The sequence below is a fragment of the Microplitis demolitor genome, chromosome 1 (assembly GCF_026212275.2).
Source record: "Microplitis demolitor isolate Queensland-Clemson2020A chromosome 1, iyMicDemo2.1a, whole genome shotgun sequence".
Classification (NCBI taxonomy): Eukaryota; Metazoa; Arthropoda; class Insecta; order Hymenoptera; family Braconidae; genus Microplitis; species Microplitis demolitor.
The window spans coordinates 22,286,304-22,305,560 of NC_068545.1; the positions used below are offsets into that span (position 1 = coordinate 22,286,304).

Below are 19,257 nucleotides of genomic sequence, written 5' to 3' on the forward strand. Positions count from 1 at the left end.
CTTCAGATGTCATTATTTTTAAATTCTATCCAAACTGGCGCCAAAAGTAAATTCTGTCACTTCTCTATTTAAAAATGTGTTTTTATCTTAACATTTGAGTTTTATAAAATAAAAATTAAATAATCAAGTTTTGCAACAATAAATATATGTAATAAACTCAATCATTAATAAATATTGATTAAAAAAATGCTGATAGTTTTTATTTACGATAGAAAATATTTTAATTTACTTGATAAAAATAGTGCGTATTTGCGTCGTGAACTTGGTATAGTTGAATGAGTATAAGTTTAAGTATATGTAAGTATATATGGGAATGTTGTAAGTGTATTTGTTTAGATATTGAAGTATTGAAATAAGTATATAACGTTATATTTATTATTGTAAAGGCAGTTCAACATAGACTCAGACAACTAAAACTCAAGAAACGAGACCCTACCAAGCAAGAACCAACACAAGACGTTAAAAGACACCAATACTTGTCAACCAGTAGCAAGACTAGTAAAGTAAACCTGATATATTGCTATGTATATGAATAGTTGTTAAGTTTTCTTACAATTACTACGGACTTCACATTAAAAAGTTAGTAACAACTGGTAAATAAGTGTTATATATATAAATACATACACATATACATATACAGTGATATTTTTATTTTTCAGTATTCAGTAACTGCATCATATCTGGTTGGATTGCAGCAGCTAAAAAATTCAACATTACACAGTACATTTTTAATATTTAACCAACGGGTTTTAATTACATACGCTTGATATTATATTTAATTTTATATAATTATCAGCATCAGCATCAGCACCAACAGATATTGACGTACGATTAAATTTGTTGTGTACTCCAATTATTTTTCAAGGTCTTTATGAGTTTTTTTTTTAACTTTTATTGACTTTTTTTTAGCTAATTCATTAGCTGATTATTTCGCAATTGGGTCATGTATATTTAAAGAATATGAGCTGATGATAAATTCAAAAAAATGCGGTTTTATTTAAATGACTTTTTTTTTTATTTATATTTGTAAAAGTGCTGATTTTTAATTCTATTTATATGCGTGACATAATTCATTGATGTGGTTAATTTGTAATGCACTTGAATTTATTTAACTGAGACAAGATAATTTTACAGAGATTGACCATACGATTATTTAATAAATTTATTTATTTATTTATTTAAATGTTTAAATTGTAGTTGTAATGATAATTTAATAATGATAATTATTTCCCAGGCAGTTGGGAGATAAGTTAATAAATCATCATGTACAAAAATGGACCACCACCTTCGTATGATGAACCCCCACCATCAGCGCCACCCAGTTACTTTCAAAGTGTAGGTGGTGTACCACCAGCAAGCCCATTTACACCAGCACCGACGTGTAAGCCTTCAAATTTCAATCAATAACTTATTAATTCATTCAATGATGATCGATACATATCAATTATCAATGACAAGTCTCATTATTATTCATATTATTTATTATTAGATGCTAATGGACCGACCATCGTAACAACAATAGTTCCATTGGGTCCAGGACCAACCCATACAATTTGTCCTCATTGCCATGCTGAAATTGAGACTGCTACCAAAACAGAACCTGGAATGATTGCTTACATATCTGGTGCTGTCATTGCTTTACTTGGGTAAATTTTTTAATTTTTATGCAAGTGAATTAATAACTTGATTATACTGATTCAAAAAAATCGACTATTTTTTCTTCGACTTCCTATTCAAGTAACGTGAAGTATTTTACTGTTAATAATAATAATTGTTATATTGATTAATATACAGATGTTTCCTGGGATGCTGTTTAATTCCCTGTTGCATTGATGAGTGTATGGATGTACACCACACTTGTCCGAACTGCAAAGCTTATCTTGGACGTCACGGCAGATAAAAAACTGTTTTTATCATTACTGCAATTATTTTTTTTTTGTAGTAATTTGAATGCATATATATTTTTACTAAGTATTTCAACCGGTCCACTCGGAATCTCATGGCAGATTATACTAAGCAGCTAATGATTTAAATGTTTCTTGTTTTAATCTCTTAAAAAACTTTTATTTTTGACTATTGATTATCGAGTCTCTCATGCTTCGTATTTACAAAAAAAATCTGATTAATCTTAATAACGAAAGTGAGAAAAATAATTTAAATTTTCTTGACATTGCAAGAATGAGTAGTCGAATTACTTTAAACAGTACGGAGGGTTATTTAAATATTAAATACTAATATTTAATGAAGAACAAAAGAACAAAATAATAATTATAATTATAATCAATTTTTAACAAAGATAAATGACAACTGATATTTATACAATTAAGATTTTAAAAGGGAATTATCTTATTTTATTTCTTTCATAATATTATTATATTTTTTCAAAAATATGTCACAGGTCACATTTATACTTATCAGCTAATTGAATATTAATATCGACATCCTCAGTAGAAAACTTTATCCCCACATATTTTACAATAATTTTTTAACATTTTATGTCAATACATTTCGAATTACTTATTATTTTAATGGAAAGTTTGTAAACTGAGTAGCAATATTTTGCTGCAAAATAACTCATTTTATTTTTAATATATTTTATAAATAATTATACTTTTTTATAGTAGAGTTGAAAAATATTATTACGATTGTTTTTGCTTCCTGTAAAATTTAGAAAATTTAATCTCGGAGGTTTTTACTGAGACTGATCTCGTATAAGTTTAATATCATAAATTATTGAAAAATGTGGAAATAAAAAGAACTTTCAGTTGCATAATTTATTTTTGGATGACATTCCAACGACTAAAGAAAAATTATACGAGATTTAATTGATATTCAATGAATTTTATATAAAATATTTATTTATCAGGGAACACAAGTGCTATTTCAGTGCCTTAAAACATAGTACAATTATATAATTCTCATTAATTCTAGCTTTCCTACTTGAATTATTTATTTAAAAAAAAAAAGTATATACGAACAAAAAATGGATTTTAATCTCGCACACTAATAATATACACAATAATTATATTATCGCTTTAATAATTGTACAATATCCATATATTTTTTCAATGATGTTACAGTTTTCGCTGTAGCGATTGCCACAATTGTGCCTTCAATTACGTGTCTTGTTTATTTTATTTTACACGTATACTTTTTTTTAATTATTATATTAGTAAGTAGACTACGCTTTTAACTAACAATCTATTTAATTGGATTTTAAAAATATATATCTATATAAATATATAATTTATAAAGAGAAATAAATATATATCTATTTAAATAATTGCATTTTTTATTATAATACTGAAGTTAGCCGACGTCTAATAATTTTTGGATTTATGTCAAAACGATAAATTATGAAAAAAAAAAAAAAAAAATATTTTGAAAAATTGCACCTTTAGTTTTTTTAATTGTATACATGTCCATATTTTTTTTTTTTAGTTTTTATTATTTGTTAAAAAAAAAAAAATCTGAAAATTTGTAATTGTCTGTCATCTTCAGGATCATTTTTTATTTATGAGTGTGAATGTAGCAGACATTAGACAAATTTAAAATTATAAATAAATAGAGTAAATGATTAATAAAATAAAATTCTAAAAAAATGCGCGTTTAAAAAATTTAAAAATTAATAAGTGCATTTTAAAATTATTTACTCTATTTATTTATAATTTTAAATTTGTCTGATGTCTGCTACATTCACACTCATTCTTATTTTGATTATGAATGTGAATGTAGCTGGTAATTATAAATTTTAAAAACTTTTAAATAACTAAATTAGATGTGCATCGAATAAAATTTTAAAAAAGTACATTTATAGAATTCAAAAATTAGCAAGTGCATTTTTTTCATTTTTATGTTTTTAATTATTTAATTTATTTATTTGTAATTTAAAATTTGTCTTACATCTGGAACATTTACACTTATTAATTTATTACAAATAAATTTAAATCTTTTAAATAAAAAGTCTATTGCACGTAAATTTTTTACGCATGCATATATCTTACATGCATAATAAGTATGTGTACATACGTACACTACACATTTATACATGTATATATATCCATACAAACACAATGAGTCAGTAGATATATATATATATGTAGATAAAAACAAAAAATAAACTTTGAAAAGACTAAAACGGGTAGATATTAAAATAAAATTACTTTTCTAAGTAATTAATCAATATTTATATAAATATATACATTTTTTATATAAGTTGACAAGTATTTTTATTCATATAATTTATGAATTTATTTTTAAATAAACAAACGACTAGTTAATTTTAATAAAACATTGAAGGTTAGTCTGCTATTTAATCAACAATAATTAATTATTTATAACTGTTATCTAATTATAAACAATCACTACGTATTCATTTTTTTCAGACTTGATTAGAATTAAAAAAAAATAAATATGTGGCCAAAAATATCAGTTGATTACAATGCGTTAAAAATTTATCATTGGAAAAAGTTATTGAGTTACCAAAAAGGATTGTCAGGGTCGAGAATGATCAGCGGATCTGCTGAAGAAGTTAAAGGACATGGGAAATCATTTCCTGGAGATAAACAAGTTGTCATATGCGGAGGTGGTGTCATGGGTGCAGCAGTTGCTTATCACCTGGCAGCTGCTGGATTAGGAGCGGAGACTGTCCTTCTTGAAAGTTCCAGGTTATTATTTATTTGAAACCGTATTATTATTTATTTGAACTTCAGGACTTGAGTTTTCTGCATATTAATTAAAAAAAAAAAATTGTAGAAGTTTTTTTTTTTTTTTTTAAAGAAAGATTTTATAAATTTGATTGCGTGTCAATAGAATTGGAGAAGGAACAACATGGCATTCATCTGGTTTAGTTGGAGCATTCAAGCCAAGTTTGTTCCAAGTTAAATTAACGCAAGACAGTATCGCGCTTTATAAAGATCTTGAATCTAGAGGTCTTTCAACTGGCTGGAAACAATGCGGGAGTTTGTCTCTTGCAAGAACTAGAGATAGAATGACATCATTTAGACGAATGAAAGCTCAAGCTGTGTATGAATTTTTTAAATTATTGCTTTAGTAATTTTTTGCAAAGAGAATTTACAGTTTTTTTGAATTTAAAGATCTCGAGATATTGAGTGCGAGCTGGTAACTCCAGCAGAAGCTCAAAAGCTCTGTCCTCTACTTCGTGTAGATGATTTGATTGGTGGTATTTGGATTCCTGGTGATGGTGTAGCTGATCCTTATCTCACTTGTTTGACTTTACTTGAAGAAGCTCAAAAAAATGGTATTCATTTTATTGAATACTCATTATTTGTGATTTATAATTTATTATTTATTTATTTTATTTCTCCAAGGGGTTGAAGTTTATGAAAATTGTCGTGTTACTAAAATATTAAGTGATAAAGGAAAAGTGTCAAGAGTTGAAACAACACGTGGTAATATTAATTGTAGACATTTCGTTAATTGCGCTGGATTTTGGGCTAGAAATATTGGTAAATTAAGTGATCCTTATGTTAAGGTATTTTTATTTATAATTTATTAGTTTGTTAATTTTAATATTCATTACTAATAGTTTGTTTTTTATTGATTTATGATAGGTACCATTGCACCCGGTGGAACATTATTATTTACATACTAAAGAAGTACCACAATTGGATCCGATGACTCCAGTGATACGTGATTTAGACGGTTCTATTTATTTCCGGGAGAATAAGGGCAGGTTTTTAGCCGGTGGATTTGAAGCAAATGCTAAACCAGCATTTGAAGATGGCAGAATACCTGGTTAGCCTTGAAGTAAATCTGAAAATTAATAGACTTAGATAATAACTTTCTCAAAAATAATAAAAAACATAATAAATTAATTTAATAGTCGCTATTCTAATTAATATTGTATAAATAAATTTATTTATTAACGAATGAAAAATTTATTATAGAAAATATTGCCGAGCGAATATTACCAGAAGACTGGGACCATTTTCATGTTTTGTTGGAGCAAATGCTCCACCGGATTCCAGCGATGGGCGACGCTGAGCTCGAACGTCTGTGCAATTGCCCGGAAGCATTTTCACCAGACTGTAAATGGATAGTTGGCGAGGCACCTGAGCTTCGTAATTATTACGTAGCAGCTGGAATGAAAACCATCGGAGTGTCGGCGGCCGGTGGGGTCGGACGAGCCACTGCAGAGCTTATAATTAACAACTCAACCTCTTTTGACATGTATGAATTAGAAGTCTCGCGGTTCTTGGGTCTTCATAATAACAGAACATTTCTACGTGACCGAGTTAGAGAGGTGCCGAGTATGCATTACGCTCTCCAGTACCCACATCTCGAGTTCAAAACCGGAAGGAATCTCAGAATGTCGCCTATCTATCCAAAATTGAAAGAAGCTGGTGCTGTTTTCGGTCAAGTTATGGGATATGAACGACCGAGTTGGTTTGAACCCAACACTGACGATGGTAATTATCATTATTATTAAATTTTATATTTTAATTTAACCCAACTTATTCATTTAGATTTTGATTCAATGGATGAGTCACGCAGATATAAAATTGCTTACACAAATACTTTTGGCAAACCCCCGTGGTTTGACGCTGTCGCAAATGAATATGCAGCATGCAGAGAAACAATTGGTCTCAGTGATTATTCTTCTTTTACAAAAATTGATTTATGGGTATTTAAATTATTCATTAAATGTTAAAATAATTTAAAAGTGAAATTATAAAAAAATTGTTTTCTTTTAGTCAAATGGTACAGAAGTAGTAGATTTACTTCAATACCTCTGCTCAAATGATGTTGATGTGCCGATAGGCAGCATAATCCATACGGGAATGCAAAATCATCAGGGTGGATACGAGAATGATTGCAGCTTGGCTCGTATAGCGCCCAACCAGTAAGTTAATTAAATTAATAAAATTACAAAGGCTGATTAATTACCGATTACCATTAAAATATAATTTTAGCTATATGATGATTGCACCAACGATCCAACAAACGCGCTGTAAGCATTGGCTCATCCGTCATCTACCAGCAGACGGATCAGTCGCAGTGTCTGATGTTACGTCTGCATACACTGCGATCTGTATAATGGGATCATCAACACGACAATTATTAGCTGAGTTAACTGACACAGATTTAAGTCCGAAAAATTTTCCATTCTTTACATTCAAAGAGCTTGACGTCGGTCTAGCTACTGGAATAAGAACTATGAATTTAACACACACTGGAGAACTTGGATATGTTTTATATATTCCAAATGAGGTATTAATTTTTAACCAATTAATTAATTCATTCATTATATTTTATTAATGTACTCGTTTTAGTTTGCTCTCCATGTATACACGAGATTGATTGAAGCTGGTGAAAAGTACGGGATAAAACATGCTGGCTACTATGCGACTCGTGCCTTGCGTGTTGAAAAATTTTATGCGTTTTGGGGTCAAGATCTAGATACTTTTACTACTCCATTAGAATGTGGACGTGCTTGGCGTGTTAAATTTGACGTGAGTTAAAAAAAATTATTAGTTTAAATTAAATTAAAATTTTAAATATCTGACAACTCAATCATTATCCAAATTAAAATTTTTAAATTGAGAATCATTCGAAATAGGGACAGAAAATATATTACAAGAATAATTTGAATCAAAAAAATTTTTCGGGAGTTTCTACTGTTCGTTCACTTCAGAAAAAAAAAAACAGATTACTCTTAGCTATGACGATAGTTTTTCTATTGAAAAAATTAATAAATTGATTAAATTATAGAAAGATATTAATTTTATTGGACGAGAAGCATTGATGAAACAACGTGACATTGGGGTTGAACGTAAGTACATTCAATTATTATTAATTGACCACGATCCGGACATTGATATATGGAGCTGGGGCGGTGAACCTATCTATAGAAATGGACGTTACTGTGGAATGACAACAACAACAGGATATGGATATACATTCAAAAGCCAAGTAATTGATTCATAACTATTATTAAAGTTAACAATCAATTATATTTAATTATAACTCCTAATTTTGTTTATCAAATCCAGGTATGTCTTGGATTCATACAAAATCTTGATGACAAAGGTCGTCCTCAAGTGGTGACCAACGAGTACGTGTTGTCAGGTGACTATGAAGTCGACGTTGCTGGTATAAGATACAGAGCTAAATGTCATTTGCACAGTCCAAATCTTCCAACCAAATTTCCCGACAAAGAACGTGATTCTTACCACGCAACTCGTGATCAAATATCACGATAAATTACTAAAGTAATTCTCAGACACTCTACTTTTTAAAAATAATCAATGACTTTACACTGTCATAACCAGATTGAAATTACAGTATTAATTGAATAAAAAACAACGTAATTACAATTTCACTGAAATGAAATTTTTAAAATAAATATTAGTAAAATCTTCCTGTCAATATTATAATTTGAAATTTCAAATTTCGCGGGCTAAAATTTACCAACCAAATTTCGTTAATCTCCTGATTGATAACAATTGTAACTTTTTTTTTAAATCTATTTCGGCGAAATTGTCCTTTTTTCAATTAATGCTTTAATTTTTTTAAAAATTAATTAATAAAATTTTAATGTGGCTATGATGGAAAGTAATTTAATATTTTTAAAAGCGGGGGGCACCGGCTGAGAATGCTTTTACAAGCCTTCAAAATTATTGTAAAAATCATGTATATACATATGTTTTATGTAAATGAAAATAATTTTAAGATTTTAAACATTTAAATATTTGTTGTTTTGTATGTGTGTTAATTGTATTAACATTAAAGTCTGATAATTAAACCTGTGCCATTTTATTTTTTAGATTAAATACATTAATTACTAAATCTCAACTAAAGTAAAAAATTTTCTTTTTTTTTTTTTTTAACTATCATAGTCTACTGAACACCATTATTACGTTTTCATTTTCATTTTAAATATAATACATATGACTAATTATTTATTATTAAACGATGATAATCATTATCATTTTTGACACTCAATATTTTTTGTACTGAAATCATTTTTGTTTTTATAATAATTATAAAATATTTATCATTAATAATTACTTATAATAATCAGCACTTTATGAGAAAGACACGATTTTTTTTTAAAGTTGAGGCTTTAATTTTTAGTTATTATAAATCTCAGCTGCTTATTTTTCTTATCATTTGTTAATTTTTTTTATACACATATTTTTTTATTATTAAAATATTAACATATCAATTGTATTTCCCTTACAATATTTTTTTTTTGCCATTTTTTTTTCTTTTTTTTTTCAATATTATAATCTACTTAATATTATTTATTTAAACTTTATATTTACGATGATTCGTCATCAATAAATCAAAATGAAAAGAAAAAAAAAAGTTATTCAAAGATTATTATGATATTATTATACACTCTTAATTATTATATAAGCAACTTTATACACGCGTTATTAATTAATAATTATAACTTTAAAGTTTTTTTTTGTTCACTGTACACAGAATAAAATGACGGTTTATAAAAACGTTTTATCACTCTGGTAATTCCGGCTCTGGTGTTGGTTGTACTTGTTTTTGAACCATACATGACCTTGCAACAGACTCAAATAGTCTGAAATAAATTAAAATAATAATTAATGCTTAATAACTAATGATACATAGAAAAAAATTAACTTTTAAAATTAATGTTTGAAATTATAACCCGGAACGTGGGTGTAAATGTACGAGGTGACGAAAAATAAATAATTTCAAAATTCCCTGATATTTCCCGTTTTTCCTGTAAAATTTTACACATTTTTTCCTGATTCAAAGATTTTATTCGTATCATTAAGATATTCAAAATTTTAATTATATTTTCTTTTTTAATAACTTTATTATATTATTTGTCGTTTCCTAATTTATATACTCAGAAAAAAAGGATTTCTTGGGGCAAGAAAAATTTCGCATTATAAAATGAAAACTATAATTTTCTTAGGACTAGAAAGAATTTCTTTCCCAAAAAATGTTTTCTCGCCCTAAGGAAAATTTCGTTTTCAATTTATAATACAAAAAATTTCTTAGAGCAAATAAAAATTTTCTTGATGTGACTAAAAGTTTTATACTCAAAGATATCTTTTTTCTGAGGATTTAATTTTTTTTCCTGTAAAAATAATAATAATTAAAAATATAAATAATTTAAAAATAATAACATACTTTTCAATTTCCGGTGCACAATGAACAAATTCGTGAGTCCAGAATTTATAAGTTGGATTTTTAATAAGTTCAATGAAAGTAATAAGTAGTCCCCAAGGATGTGGTCTGTTGACGATCAATCTTTCCAACAGCACACGAGTTATTTGCTCTTGAATAGCTTCAGTGTTGGCTTCAGCAAATAGATAAAGTAATGTACAGCTGAAGTAATGAGTGTGACTGTTGGGATAACGAAGCTGATTTGCAATAGCATTTAAGAATAAATATCGTCCTTCGGTGTCAAGATCAACAGCTAAATTCTGGAAGATATCCATGTGTGCTGAATGAGCGATAGTTGACATATTTGGCGTATGTCCTTTGTTGCGTATAAAAGCTATCGCTTGAGTTCCCACGTACAAAACAAGTGCATTCATTAGCTGAATATTGTAACGCATTCCGGCTTCCTGTGATACTTGTAAATTACTCCTAAGCTCAGAGAGGAAAGTAACAGGCGCGCGAGCTTTGAGATATGAATCCAATTCTTTTTTGAAACTCGGCGGCTGTATCATTGATGCAAAGTTTGTAAGCACACGAGGTGCGTGTGCTATTTCTTGAAGCATATCAACTTTTAAATTTGGAGTAAATGGATCCGGTAGACGCATATTCCTTGGGAATGCGCTGAGAATTAAATTTCTCATTTGGATACAATTGGGCGGTATGGCGTCACAAAATCCATAGTGATAATCACAGAGAAATTCAGGAAAATCGTGTAAAAGTACCAATAAAACTCGTAAAGTTCCTTTGTAAAGGAATAACACGGGCTTGGCTAACTCTGCATTGCGTAGGTATGGCGCTAAATATCTGAATAGATCGATAAGTAATTGTGCATACATACCCCAGCATTTTTGCTGAGGTGTTATTGCCAACATACGTCCAATGAATACTCGATGAGACACGAGTTCTAACCAGGCGTAGCAAAATCCTGATGCTTTTGCTGGACGTAAAATGTGAAGTGTGTGACAGAATGCTGTTAGTACTTGATAATTGACAGCCTCGAGGACGGGTTCTGGTGCGCACAACTCCAAGAATAACATTATAAAGATACGATGATAAGGCAATTGTTGGAAATCAGTACCACGCATTTCATGATCTTGTAATAAAACACCAGCAACAATACCCAGTACTTTGTTGAGTAAATTTATTTTAGTGTGAGTGTTTGTTGTATCACCAGAATGCTTAACCAGCAGTGCAACAAGTCGTACAAAAGCATCAAGTGTCATGAAACATTTAGCACGTACTGCTGATACTGCTCCGCTTGATTCAGACAACGCACGGTAACAAAGATCCACGCACATTTGTGTGCTCAGTTTGAAGAAACGTGTGATCAAGTCGTCTGTCTTCAAGATACCATGAATATTCATCTGATGAACAAACAAACCAAATGCTTTTGTTGGATCACGTGAGTGATTGGGACTGTGGTGCATAGTCACCCATTCACGCAATAAGTATTCAGTTTTTTCCATCAGTCCTGGCGGATCATCAAAGTCACGTGCCCGGACTTGTAGGATTCCCGAGTGAATGTGGGCAGTTGGTCCTGCGGATGCACGATCAGCAAGCACACCTGGATCATGATTAGCTCTCAAAGCATCCATTACATTGCCAAGACGAAATAGAGAAATACCATCGGGTGGCGCACGGAGATGTGTCATTCGTGCTAAAATTTCAAGAGTATGATACAAATCAGACTCAGTAACGTGAGTTGTTTGTCTCTCGTCAATCAAGTAGACTTGTACCAGTTGCATCGCAAAGGCAACAGCTAGTGCGCTACCGGCATCCATAACATGGGCCAGTGATATGTCAAATTGAAGGAAACTTATCAGATGTGATCTTATAAGACAGTCTACAGCTTCGAAATTATAACGACACTCGTCTCTGCTTTCAGCTAACACACGCGTTACATTTTTGTTTGTCCACTGCATGCCATAAGCACGTGGATCTTGAAGACACTTCAGTATTCTCAAATGTAATTCACGATAACGCAATATTATTTCAGAATCAATAGCACCATTTGAAATAGACGGACTCTCCAGTAGTCCATCGACAGCTTTTTTGAGAAGAGTCATCGCAGCTCCGGCGTCACGAGAACGTCTTGTAAGAATAATCGACTCAAGAAGTGCATGAAGAGCTGCGTGCTGTGGTGGCGGTGCAGCAGTGAGAAATAATTCAACTTCACTGGCAAGTTTCTCCAGCATTGTTCCAACTTCATCATTATTGACAGTCGCATTAGCATACACGGCAACCTGTTGAGCTGTTGGTACTGCTACAGCTGGATTTGATGCGAAAGCTGTTACTGCTGTTGGTTCACTTATAGGTTTAGGTATAAATAGAGCTTGGGTTTCACGCTCAGACAATGGCAAAAATCCAGGAATATTTCTTGCAAATTCTTCATAAACAGCCATCTGTTGTGGTGTCACTCCACCAGCTTTCAATCTAATTTGTTCAGGCATACGTTCAGCTTGATATTTAGCAACTGGGTCAAAGTAACGACGTCCTTCTTGACGCGCTATTTTTCTCAATTCAATTTCATTCAACAAACGTTTATCCATCTCAGGCATTGCTTTTTCAATGGCTGTTTTTTGAACAAAAGCACATGCCAATTCCATATTATCTGCTGCTAAAACATTTGCTGCCTGTTCGACAAGATCTTTTTGTTGTTGTGTCGAGCCCATCAGGGCCGCCAAAAATGCTTGTTTCAAATTACCGCTGATAGATGATAATATTTGATCACGACAAGTTATCATTGCCATTCCTGCAACTAAATTACGCACCATATGACGTGCTGCTTGACGCATTCTCGTTTCATCAGGATCTAGTGCAAAATCTTTACGAGCAATTTGTTCACTAGTAGTGAGAGCTATTTTTATAGAACGATCTACTACTGGATGAATCCATTCTTGGATCGCTCGTTCAATTGAAGGCCGTATAAATTGTTTGAGATGTGGACTCGTTTGCAAAAGCGGCAGCTGATTGTTGACAGTAATATGCTGAGCAATATTTGACACACTGGATACATTGATGTCCATATAATTGAATCGCGGTTCTGGTGGCCCAGTAGGTAAAGATGGCGTTGTATTGGCTGGTTGCAGTGGTTGCGAAATAATTGATCCAGGTGTTGAAGAACCAACTAATTCTTCCATTGTAGTTTGCTGTGATGGCTGTTGTTGCTGCTGCTGAGATTGTTGTTGTTGAGCCAACTGCTGCTGCTGTTGTTGTTGTTGCTGCTGTGCTTGTTGGTGTGCTTGCTGCTGCTGGGCTTGTTGTTGTGCTTGCTGTTGTTGTTGCTGCTGTTGCTGTTGTTGTTGTTGCTGCTGCTGTTGTTGTTGTTGCTGCTGCTGCTGCTGCTGTTGTTGACTCGCATGACTGATTTCAGCTTTTTTGTGAGGCTGTGACAATTGATACTCAAGAGTTCTCATTTTTTCTGGATCCTTCAAATAAATAGCGGGTTTCAATTCCGATACATCAATACTTAAATTTTTACATAAAACTTCGATTTCAAATTTAAGATTAAGTTTTAAATCTTGCTCTTGATGAAGTTCAGCAAGTACGTTCATAATGGACATGGTCCATGGATTTGGTGGTCGAAAAACCCGACTTTTAGAACAACTTTCTAAAACTTTAGCTACAAATGGCACAACATACAACAATTCTTGCTGACCTTTGTTGTAAGCTTCAACCAATAAACTTTTTAAATCAATGTCAACTTGTAAAATTGGTTTATTTCTTCCAAGAGTCAACATACCAAGCCAATGTCCGAGATTTTTTAACAAAGAACGATCTGAAAAATTAGCAATACCTTTGTCACTGCGTAATAATACTTTTATATTTCTAAAAGTCTCTCTAGTAACTAATTTATTAACTTCCGGTACTTTAAGATAATCGAGAAAGTTTGAATAAAGTGCATGAAAATTTAATTCAATACTAGCACGTTTCATAACCAAATACTGTGCAATCCATGGCCAGTATTCTTCAGTAACAATCTCACGTATTTCATCACATTTAGCTTGTAAATTAATCTGACTTAAATTGTTAAAAATAAATGCTGTTTTGTCTTGCATCGATTCTGGTGGTACTGTTATTTTCATTTCTTCTTTATCTGTAGCCACCAATAGCGTATCAATATTAGTGGCATTTGCGATTGAAGGACGGGCAGACATTGAAGTTGTTGGTGTTGTAGACGGTTTTGATTGCGTTGTGCTCGTTGTTATGGTCGTTGTTGTGATAGATTTATAAGCTGTAGTGGCTTGATTCATCATGATAGCAAGTGATTTTGGGAATACAACACCCTGTGGTCTTGTTGGTGGTTCTTGTCCATTAAGTCCGTATTCAATGTACTCAATTAAGTGAGCTGGGAAATCAGTAAAGTGTTGAATGGCTCGTACATGTTCACAGTAAGTCTGGTACTCTTTTAGACGACTCTTGAATCTATCTAGAGCAGCAATACCAAAGTAATACATCTTACTGCCTTCTGGTTTTCTCAGTGCATCTAAAACAAATCGCAATGCTATTCCCAGTGTCATGTAATTATTTACCAATCCACGTTCAATTATCCCGCCAAATAATTGAGCAGTAATATGAAGTTCTTTGTCAGGATACTGAGGGAAAAAACGATATTCTTCAAGTAAATTACGTAAAATACACTGGAACACGTCATGTTCACGTTTTATTGTTGAGTTTTGAAATTTTTTTAGGATATCGAGTACCTCATCAATTGATAAAGTTTGATGGGGTGAATGATTATATATACCCATAAAATAACTATTAGCTTCATCTTCAATATCTTTCGATACTATTTGTGGCATATCGGGAAATAAATTTGATATTTCAGGTATTCTAGTTTTTTCAATATTTGCCGGTGGACCTAAACGTCCGTTACCGCCAATTGTTGCAGTACCGGGTATGACAGCAGTACTTTGTGTACCAACAGGTCCAGAATGGATTTGCGAAGACATTGGTAACATGGGAAATGGATTTGGTGACGGACCCATTATTCTCGATGGAGATCCTGGTGTTGACACCAAAGGACCCAAAGCGCCTGGTAAATTAAATGCTGAACTACTTGGTGGTCCTAGGCTAGATCCGAGACCCAATGATGCTAAACCAGAATTCAAATTACCCAATGTGTCAATGGGCTTTGTTGGAAATAATGGGGCTGCCAATTTTACCGGATTAAAAACATCCAAAGCTGGGTGACGTAGGACTCCTGGTGGTGGTGGTCTATTCATATTTGTCTTCAACATCATACTGCAGTTTCCAATCATCGTCATTATAGCATCTGACGATTCTTGCGATATGCTCCCCGCACAAGGTTGTAATACCATCAGCATAATCGTCAATGTTTCTTGCGGCAGTTGACTGGCTTTGGGTAATGATGTGTCTTCTTTAACACCCGGTCCCATTACTTGTGGACACCGTCGTTGTAAAAATTTAATACACGCCGTGATAAACGATTCACCGTGTTCACGTATTTTATCTCCAAGCCATTTTTCAAGTTTCAAATACTCTCGTCGTGATGCCAGACACGCGAGATCTATGACAAATGGAAAACTCTGTGATTTTAGTAATGCTGATAAGGCTTTGAGATCTTGTGCGACATCTAAAATTCGCGATAATCTTGTTTGATCATTATCGCCGCGTAAATACCACTCAGTCATAGCGTGCATTATTATTGACTTAACTTTGGAGTTATTAAAGTGCCAAGCATGATGTAAAATAACTGCTGAATTAGGATGATTACCCAGAAATATTGGAATCAAACTATTCACCAATTCTTGACGTAACATCGTCAGCGGTGGATTGATTTGCAGTAGCGCTAAAACAAGTACATCAGGACAGTGTTGGATTGGCCATTTAAAAATATCTTGGACGGGTCCATAGAGTCCTCGTTCAGCCATATGAAGTAAAAGTTCGACGACGTTCAGCGACCGCCAAGTTTGCGCTTCTTTGCTGTCACCTTCAGGTGCTGCTTTCAATACGTCAACAGTCACTGAATGATAAGGATAGTCGGCAAAACAAAAAACGTCGGGGTTTTTTAAAATTTGATGTATCAACGAAAACTGTCCCTCAACATTATCCCAATGGCGGTAAAATAATTCAACTGGAAACACATCGAGCGGGTAACCTTGTAACTGTAATCCGAGTCTTAAGCCAGTTATTAAAAGACTCAAACTTTGACGATTTTTTATATAAAACTCCGGATGATCTAATTTAACGACGACTTCGTTCCATGATAATGTTGATTGCATTTCTTTTAACGTCTGTACAAATACTTCAACATTCCATGCAATAGATGGAATTTCTTTTTTTTCTGTACTACTATCGGCATTGGTTGTAACATTATTCCAGAATGATTGCAAGCCGCCAGAATCATCTAATCCAATGTAGGTTCGTGCCATTTGAGAGAGGACACGTGCCGCTGTCGATGGCGAGATCTCTCGTGCGCCCAAACCAGTGAGTGCTGCACGACATTCTTCTACACTGCTCGTGAAGCCATAACCCAATTCCATTATTAAATTAATTAACGAGGTGGCTTCCTACATTTAAAAAAGTAAATAATATAAATTAAATAAAATAATAATAATAATTATAATTTAAATTTACAACAAAATAAATAATAATTTACCGTTTGATTGGCCGCCATATCGAACTCGTTAATAACGTGGGTAATTTCCCCGTCTCCTGGATATAATAGTGGTGCTAGCACCACTGGCACCAGTTCACGGGGAAAATCACGTTTCAAATTTTTAAAAAATGTTTTTTTAGTCTCCGACGAAAGCCCGTATAAATTTTTATCCGTTAATGTTTCTGTTAGTATCAAATGTAATACTTCTGGTGAGGAATCGTGAAGCCCGTCCTCTTGTTGTTTGTTACCAGTACTGTCTGCCGACTGTATGTAATTATTTATCAAATCTGGGAGCTGCTTTTTTATATCTTCAAGTGCCAATCCACGTAATTCGACGTTCTCAGAATGCTGTAGAGCAATCGCAAAAACAACTTCTTGTACGAGAGTTAAACTGAGTACTCGTCGTAAGTGATAAAAAAATTTCGGTGACGGTTTTAAAGTCTGTAACATAAATTTGTCAAATGTTTAGCTTGATAAGTATGTAAATAAAATAATTATCATAATTAAAATTTAAATTAACAATGAATTAAAAAATAAACTTGAATTTAAAATTCTTCTTTACCTTCTGATGATGGAGAGGATGGTCAATGGCGTAACAAAGATTTGAGACCAAGGATGGTTTTCCAAGGATATTTATACACTCTTGCTTCAATAACTGGACTTGGTAATAATCCTTAGAGCTGATAGTTGGCGGTTCTCCTGTAGAAAAGTCAACGTGCGAGAACAAACAGCGCAGCAAGTGTCTGTCCGCCTCTAGACCTTTCCACCGAACTAACTAAGACATTAACATATTTTAAATTAATATAAATATATAAATATTATCTTATACTTTTGTTTTTAACTGCCAAATAATATTTGCTTAACCTCCATTCAAATCCAAACAAAGGATTTTATGTTTTACACAAAAAAAATTTTTAAATAAATACCAAAATTGATAAAATTTAAATATTAAGTCTGCGCGAAATAAATTAACATAAATTTTGAAAGTAAAACCATTGAAATGATCTTGATAAATCATACCGGAAGTAGAGAAAAATGTGCTGGTGATAAAAGAATTTAGTTTCGATAACCTGCACTCAGTTTAAACATATGGTAAAAAAATGTCTACAGCAACGGAAGATGATTTAAAATACTAATGTTGATAATGATTGAATTGTAATTGTTATGATTGCAATAATAATAGTAAATATTGTTAAATAATACTTACAAGTGATATCTCTTCGGTGCTATCACGATAATTTTTCTTATTTAAATTTACAATTAGATAATTTATTTGTGTTAAAGTAAAAGATAACGAGTCCAGGTTCATAGTTCCATGAATCCGACCTCGAAAGCTTCAAACGTATTTGAAGCTTTCTTCGGTAACCACAACCAGTTTCTTCCCCAGTTTCTATCCACTTTATAACCATGAAAACTACATTTGCACAATCCTACGACCAACATCGGGATCGATAATTACTTTAATAATTATCACACTATAACGTCATTGCGAAACACTAATATAAAATATCATAATTATAATTTTACTACACTACTTAAATTAATTAATTAATTAATAATTAAAATAATAATGATGTTTAAGAGTAAGTTGAGTTACAAAATTTTGGGTAAAAAAAAATCACACAACACTACACGGCAGACTAGTCTACTTGCAAAAGTCTTGTTTCTTTTTTTTTTTTCTTTTTTTTATCATTAACAAGACTGTGTTGTCCGTTGGATTTTTGTCACTCGGTCTCGTATGGTCCGTCTTTATACGCAGCTACCGATTGGTCCGTTTTTTTATTTCTCCCCCCCGACGAGTTTAACCCCCCACTAGATCCCACTTTAACGGCGTCACAATGGATTTATTATTTTTATTTATTTACATCCGGTGGTTATTATTTAAATATGTTACAGTTTAATTTTACGAAAGATTGTTTTATTTATTTTTATATAAAGTTGTTTTATTAGTTTGTTTAAATTGTTTGGTAAAATGTTTGAAAATTGTAACGTCACACACGATATGATGTCGAACAACATCCGCCATTGACAGAGATTTATTTTAAACTTTCCCCGGCAGAGTGCGCGTTTTTTTTTGTTAGGCCGACCTCTAGTGTGATGATTTGAAACTTTGAGGCGTGATATTTAAAATAGTTTTTATTGTCACTGAATTTTTAGTTTTCAAAAGATAAATAACAGTAATTACAGTCAAGTTTAATTATAACTGCATATGTAACTTTTTGTGACACAAAGATGAAATGTTTGAGTGAAATTAATTAAAAAATGAGTGTGAATGTAAGTGACAAGTTGCAATTTTTTGAATTTTAGAATGAATAAATAAAATGTAAGTGGAATAAAAATTTTAAAATGCGGATTTAGATCAATGAAAAATCAATTAATGAAATTTATTTATTTAAAATTTATAAATTGTCTGATGTCTGCAACATTTACAGTCATAATTAAAAATATGAAAAAATTAT

At 31.9% G+C, this 19,257-nt stretch overlaps 3 protein-coding genes across 4 annotated transcripts; 2 read left to right on the plus strand and 1 right to left on the minus strand.

Annotated features, from left to right (window-relative positions):
• Nucleotides 1–351: 351 nt before the first annotated feature.
• LOC103580143 (LITAF domain-containing protein) lies at nucleotides 352–3,257 on the plus strand. 2 transcript variants are annotated; one of them, XM_053737501.1, is made up of 5 exons: nucleotides 352–579; nucleotides 660–865; nucleotides 1,239–1,381; nucleotides 1,490–1,646; nucleotides 1,795–3,257. In XM_053737501.1, the coding sequence occupies exons 3-5, from the start codon at nucleotides 1,264–1,266 to the stop codon at nucleotides 1,898–1,900; spliced, it is 381 nt and encodes a 126-aa protein (XP_053593476.1). In that variant the 5' UTR covers nucleotides 352–579; nucleotides 660–865; nucleotides 1,239–1,263; the 3' UTR covers nucleotides 1,901–3,257. The 2 variants fall into 2 exon arrangements, with proteins under 2 accessions (XP_053593476.1, XP_008560025.1); XM_008561803.3 differs by having other exon boundaries at nucleotides 1,235–1,381; nucleotides 1,795–3,256.
• Nucleotides 3,258–4,098: 841 nt separating this feature from the next.
• LOC103580142 (pyruvate dehydrogenase phosphatase regulatory subunit, mitochondrial) lies at nucleotides 4,099–8,767 on the plus strand. Its single transcript, XM_008561802.2, has 13 exons — nucleotides 4,099–4,299; nucleotides 4,386–4,667; nucleotides 4,813–5,025; nucleotides 5,097–5,260; nucleotides 5,331–5,494; nucleotides 5,574–5,757; nucleotides 5,910–6,431; nucleotides 6,489–6,646; nucleotides 6,717–6,865; nucleotides 6,936–7,233; nucleotides 7,296–7,475; nucleotides 7,735–7,935; nucleotides 8,016–8,767. The coding sequence occupies exons 2-13, from the start codon at nucleotides 4,414–4,416 to the stop codon at nucleotides 8,223–8,225; spliced, it is 2,697 nt and encodes an 898-aa protein (XP_008560024.1). The 5' UTR covers nucleotides 4,099–4,299; nucleotides 4,386–4,413; the 3' UTR covers nucleotides 8,226–8,767.
• A 181-nt stretch (nucleotides 8,768–8,948) lies between these two features.
• On the minus strand, nucleotides 8,949–18,541 carry LOC103580141 (CCR4-NOT transcription complex subunit 1). The gene is made up of 5 exons (XM_008561799.3): nucleotides 18,006–18,541; nucleotides 17,361–17,573; nucleotides 16,799–17,239; nucleotides 10,144–16,709; nucleotides 8,949–9,562 (listed from the first exon to the last, which is right to left on the minus strand). The coding sequence occupies exons 1-5, from the start codon at nucleotides 18,105–18,107 to the stop codon at nucleotides 9,484–9,486; spliced, it is 7,401 nt and encodes a 2,466-aa protein (XP_008560021.1). The 5' UTR covers nucleotides 18,108–18,541; the 3' UTR covers nucleotides 8,949–9,483.
• Between the last annotated feature and the right edge of the window lie 716 nt (nucleotides 18,542–19,257).

Bases quoted from the DNA above. Each gene is read 5' to 3' on its own strand.
- LOC103580143 (XM_053737501.1), top strand. From the start codon at position 1,264: ATGTACAAAAATGGACCACCACCTTCGTATGATGAACCCCCACCATCA. The intron at 1,382-1,489 runs GTAAGCCTTCAA...ATTTATTATTAG, and splicing joins ATTTACACCAGCACCGACGT to ATGCTAATGGACCGACCATC. The intron at 1,647-1,794 runs GTAAATTTTTTA...ATTAATATACAG, and splicing joins GCTGTCATTGCTTTACTTGG to ATGTTTCCTGGGATGCTGTT.
- LOC103580142 (XM_008561802.2), top strand. From the start codon at position 4,414: ATGTGGCCAAAAATATCAGTTGATTACAATGCGTTAAAAATTTATCAT. The intron at 5,261-5,330 runs GTATTCATTTTA...TATTTCTCCAAG, and splicing joins TGAAGAAGCTCAAAAAAATG to GGGTTGAAGTTTATGAAAAT. The intron at 6,866-6,935 runs GTAAGTTAATTA...ATATAATTTTAG, and splicing joins GCTCGTATAGCGCCCAACCA to CTATATGATGATTGCACCAA.
- LOC103580141 (XM_008561799.3), bottom strand. From the start codon at position 18,107: ATGAACCTGGACTCGTTATCTTTTACTTTAACACAAATAAATTATCTA. The intron at 17,240-17,360 runs GTAAAGAAGAAT...TTTATGTTACAG, and splicing joins ATCCTCTCCATCATCAGAAG to ACTTTAAAACCGTCACCGAA. The intron at 16,710-16,798 runs GTAAATTATTAT...TTTTAAATGTAG, and splicing joins ATATGGCGGCCAATCAAACG to GAAGCCACCTCGTTAATTAA.